The sequence below is a fragment of the Montipora foliosa genome, chromosome 5 (genome assembly GCF_036669935.1).
Source record: "Montipora foliosa isolate CH-2021 chromosome 5, ASM3666993v2, whole genome shotgun sequence".
Lineage (NCBI taxonomy): Eukaryota > Metazoa > Cnidaria > Anthozoa > Scleractinia > Acroporidae > Montipora > Montipora foliosa.
Window position 1 is genome coordinate 5335293 of NC_090873.1, and position 5338 is coordinate 5340630.

Consider the following 5338-nt stretch of genomic DNA (forward strand, 5'->3'; position numbering starts at 1 on the left):
AGTTTCTTTTGCTTATTTTTGAGTTTCAAGATTGACTTCTTCTAATGTAAAGTTTTGCCGAATATCAGCATTGAACAGCATTGGGGAATAAAGAGATAAATTCCTTGGTTAATTTTTAATCTGGGATTAGCGTTAATTGGCTTTTGAACAACCGGGCCCAGATCTGTTTTATGAAAGAAATGTATATATTTGAAGTTCTGGCTAAAAACGAAAGAGAAAAATGACCGTCGCGCTTATCTAGACAATCTAAGCAATAGGCCATTTTCGAAATATCGAATATTCAGCTTAATAGTTAGGCAGCGAGGACAAAAACAATGGAAACACGTTGGAATGAATGTGAAAACCATTTGCATATCATCCGCTATCATTTGTCTGTGTCCTCAAAACATCTTTTTCAAGCTGAATTTTAATGTATCGAAAAAGGCCTATTGTCTCTTTATATACAAACCTGAAAAATCCAGGTGGCTCCAACGGAATTCGCTCCTATGACCTCTGTGATGCCAGTGCATTGTTATCAACTGTCTGGCTTCATAGCTTAATGAGTTGGTCGAGCATTGCACCGGCATTGCACCGGTATTGCACCGGTATTGCACCGGCATGGCACCTGCATTGCACCGGCATTGCACTTAGAAATCATCGGTTCGAATCCTGTTGGAGCCGCCTGAATTTTTCAGGTGTCTGTAAGAGACAATTGCTTAAATTTCCAAATAATTGCGAGGATCATTTCTCTCGTTAGATATGTTCTTTGTAACCGATTTAATGGTACTTATACATCATATGCAGGTTCGATAAAAGCCATGTTGGAAGTTGTACTGGACAGAGTATCAGTCGATAAGCTTGCCATTCACTGCCACGATACGTATGGACAGGCCTTGGCTAATATTCTTATTGCCCTACAAGTAAGTTACAATAGACCTTATTCGTTTTCTCAGGTTTCTTGGAGGGTCAGTAAAAGTAGGTCAGTACACGAAAGTGAAAGCGAAGAAAAAACAAAAGGGACAAAGGGAAACGCTAAATGAACGTAGTAACGAATGGGATGAGAAAACTGCCTCAAGGATTAAATGACTGTAAGCCAGAGTAAATGATATATGCGGTAAAAGTGAAGATCTTCAGCAATTTATACTAGTTCACTAAGTAAAAGTTCGATCTTTTGAAATAATCGTGGAGACGTCTATATACCAATTCTCTTCTATGAAGAACGAGGACAGAGTACATGCAGTTTGAATGTTACTCTTAAAAGATTTATGTCGTAGATCTTCAATGTAAGCTGTTTTCTCATTCCACATTCCATCACTTCATTTAGCGTCATTTTCAAGTCTTCTAAGACATGCTGCTCTTGGCGGTAATCGTTTGTAAGCCTTTTCAAAGAAATGGAAAGTTTTCTCCTTTAGACCTCCTGCTTTCGCCTCCTAAGCGTCTAGCTAATTACCAAGTTTTCTAACAATAATAATAATAATAATAATAATAATAATAATAATAGTAATAATAATAATAATAATAATGATAATGATAATGATGATGATGATGATTATAATAATAATAATAAAATACCAGGACCTTAAGAGAGAGATCGGAAGACTGTGGAAACTCAAAATGGTAGAAGTCGTACCTGTAGTGATAGGAGCCCTTGGAAGTGTCACCAAAGGATTTGATAGGTGGATTGGAAAGCTAGGGCTACCATTCAATGTTGGAGTAATGCAAAAACCTGCCTTGTTGGGAACTGCAAGGATATTGAGGAAAGTGTTGGAAATGTGAAGAAGAGATAATTCTGTTAATCTTTGGTCATTTGTTATTACTCGCCTAACAGAAGAAAAGACCGCAATGACAACAGCCAGAACATGATGTTGATATATATAATAATAATAATAATAATAATAATAATAATAATAATAATAATAATAATAATAATAATAATAATAATAATAATAATAATAATAATAATAATAATAACAATTATAATGACGGCAAGATGAGAAGATGAAGATCTGGATAAAGAGTGCTTCTCGTGGTTGGCGGAGTGGAGGATGGCGGCGACGCACTCAATAGCAGGGATCAACGAGTTATACGAGCAGCTATTATCAACCCAGCTGTACCACTCTACCACCTGTACCACTTGTTAGAGAATTGTTAGGTGCAAAGAGAGGTAGAGAAGTCCTCCGCCAGATGCAGAAAGCTGTCCTCAGCGCCGGTCTGAACATCGCTTAGTTAGCTTAGAACTCCCGCACAAGCCGCCAGCGAGCTACTTATAGAACTCATAATAGTTTTTTATAATGTATTATTTATTTAGATTATTGATTTTACATGACTTTTTTTTTCCTTTTATAGTAGATCAGCAATTTCACGTAATTTTAGCATGTAAATAAGACTTAGGCTAGCCACGGTCAACGCCTAGCCTGAGTGAGTAGGATCGGCATCCAGATGTGTATATACTGGCATAATAATGATAATAATAATAATAACAATAATAATAATGATGATGATGATGATGATGATGATGATGATAATGAAACCATAACACTTTCTTGTGTGATTGTTGCCTCTGTCACGCAGCTCGGTATTCGCACAGTCGATGCTTCGGTCAGCGGTCTGGGTGGCTGTCCGTATGCCCAGGGTGCATCAGGAAATGTTGCCACTGAAGATGTTGTGTATATGCTACACGGAATGGATTTTGAAACGGTATGTTGGAAACACATTTGTAACCTATTCTTCAGTAAATTTAATGCTTCACAAATGATTCAAATTTCCCTCCTCCTAAACAAACCTTAATCTCAAACGTTCGATTTATGGTACTTCTGATTTTGGATTTAATTATATACGTAGCTCTAAATTTAATAAAACCAGCTGATAGATTTTTGACGATAGAACATTGTGATAAAAAAGACCCAAAAATGAAAACTTAAAAACATCGGTTAAAAAAGCGAGAAAGTTTTGGCGTTTAATAGCTTAAAGTCATTTTTCAAGTCAAACTGAGAAAATTTGGTACGAATATAAATACAAAACGAAATTCTCAGAGACTCGAATAAAAATACTAGAATGCAATGGTGGCTAAAAAGTGGCTCGTTGTCAAAGCTAAAAGTCTTAAAACTGGGGATTTAGCTAAGGTTAAAAAGTTCTTTTACATTTTTAAGTCAAAAGTATTCAATTACGCCAGCAAAGATTCCCTTATAGCACGGTATTTGAGATGGTGTGATGTTATTCTGGTTTCAAAAATTTTGAAAGTAGGTAATCGTTAATTGTATTTTTTTTTGTGAAATTCAAAATTGCAACCTGGTTGCAGCGTGAACCTTCACTTTCTCATTGCATTTCTTAAGGGAGTTAATCTGGACAAACTTCTGGATGTAGGCGACTTCATTTGTAGAGAACTGGGACGGAGAACTGCTTCGAAAGTTGCGCAGGCGCAGAGGAATGGACATCAGTGAATCGAAAAACCTTAAATAACAATGACCACAACCAGGTTTTCTGAGCCCGCGAGACTGAGCACCCCCCGCAAGCCATTGTTTTAACGAAAACCGCTGGTCAGCAACCTGGTTCTGGTCATTGTTGGCTTAGGTCTTCCCAATGAATCAGCTACTTATTTGTGAAATGCTCCTTTTGGAGGTTGGGTTATAGGCGTCTGCGCGTTCGTAGCGTGTAGGGTACTTTTATGTACCGTCAGCTAAATTTATCAACCATTTGTTTTTATTTATAAAATTGACGGAGGAGTTCCAACAAAGCAAGGAACTGAAAGTTGTGTGTACATTATCAGCACGCATAACAGCATAGTGAGATTTCAAGGATGACGTCAACAATAAAAAGGAACGTCACTGGTAAATACAAATTCGGATCATTCTGTATTAAGATTGGTTTAAATTGAATAGTGATTAAACTGGCGCAATGTCGAGAGAAGGCCGCACTAAGGCGGTTTACCTTTAAGATCATAGAGCTTGAGTACCAGGCTCAAGACGTTCATTGGGCTTTGAATATTTGTCGGAGAGCGTGTCATACTAAAGCAAGAATGTAAAGCAGCTTGTGACGTCATCTCATAGCTTGACCCATGCCTCTCACTGACACTTCGCATGACAGCAAAACTTTGAAATGGGAAATAACATTCCGCCGAGTTGAAAAATGTAGAGACAGTTAATTAGAAAAAAAGAAGAAAGTCTGAGAACTGAATAAAATGATGCCGAATCGACAAAGTGTTTTATTTTCTCAGCTGTCAATCTAGAGGTCCACGCAAAAATGTCTTGACCCTTTCTCATGTTTGACGACGACGTTGCTTGCAAATGCATTTCTCCAGACCCCAGCGCCGTATTCCTATTACTTACAGGATGGAGACATTTTCAGCACGGTGGAGCGTTTGCATCCAATACATGGTTTGCAAACAATCTCTAGAGACACAGATAACAATGTTGCAATGTGCAATTGCTGGTGGACGAACAAAAGCAGCATGGCGGCGATGACGTCACGTGAAAACCACATGTATGTTTGTTTTGAGGCAGTCGTAACTATGCCAAACACTTAAGTAAGAATGTGATAGGTGTCCACCCAGTTGCACAAGGCAACATACAAAATGCACTAATCACAACCACTTTAAGGGAAAAAAAAAAGACAGAATTGACTAGACCCTAAAGCGCACCCGAACCGTGTGTTTTCCTCGCGGGAAGAAATGAAGTGTTTCAAGTGACACGTGCAGAAAATAGCAGTGTGTCTGTTTTTTTTTTTTTGTTTTTTTTTTCTGCAACGATAATGCACTTTTGACTGAGTTTTTGCAATGTCTTTAATTTAGAAATCGAGGGGAGACTGAAGGACAAATTCTCTTCTTTCCTGTACTATTACGGGATTAGAAACGAATGCGACCGGCCTTTTTGACCAAACACATTATATTGCTAGTAAAAAATAGGCCAGGCAAGATCTTGTTCTACGTGGGAATTTTAAGGGCGTGTCCTGTTGACTGTCCTGCATAGTAAATTACGATAAATAGCTAATTAGTATTGAATTGAAACAGCTCGTAATTTTGCAAGGGGCCATGTTAAACTATTCGTTTAGAATGGAACATGGGAATTCGACTTTCTGTTTTTCAAGCCGGAAAACTTTTCAAACTATAGGTAAGCTCTAGTGTAAAAAAATGTAAAGGTAACTTTTAATCGAAATGTTCTTTTACGAATGCGGACAATTTCAAGTAACGAACACGTGCGCTAACGACAGCAAAAATTTTCTTCTCTCGTGTCATTTGCCAACAAACGAAGATTGTCCTTGTTGGATGAATTGGCAAGAAAGTAACAGAGGCAGCTCGCTTCTCATAGCTGAAGCGCGTAACATGTATTCAATTTATTAATGTTTAGCCTGAGCTTCTTTAACT

General features: G+C 37.8%; 1 protein-coding gene across 1 annotated transcript in view; it reads left to right on the top strand.

Moving 5' to 3' along the window:
* The window catches only part of LOC138002889 (hydroxymethylglutaryl-CoA lyase, mitochondrial-like), an 18856-nt gene extending 14681 nt beyond the window's left edge, over positions 1–4175 (top strand). Inside the window, exons 9-11 of the mRNA XM_068848876.1 lie at positions 784–899; positions 2551–2676; positions 3312–4175. Of these exons, the coding sequence (XP_068704977.1) occupies positions 784–899; positions 2551–2676; positions 3312–3419 (350 nt within the window). The 3' untranslated portion in view covers positions 3420–4175. The remainder of the gene's footprint in view (positions 1–783; positions 900–2550; positions 2677–3311) is intronic.
* The last annotated feature ends 1163 nt before the right edge of the window (positions 4176–5338 follow it).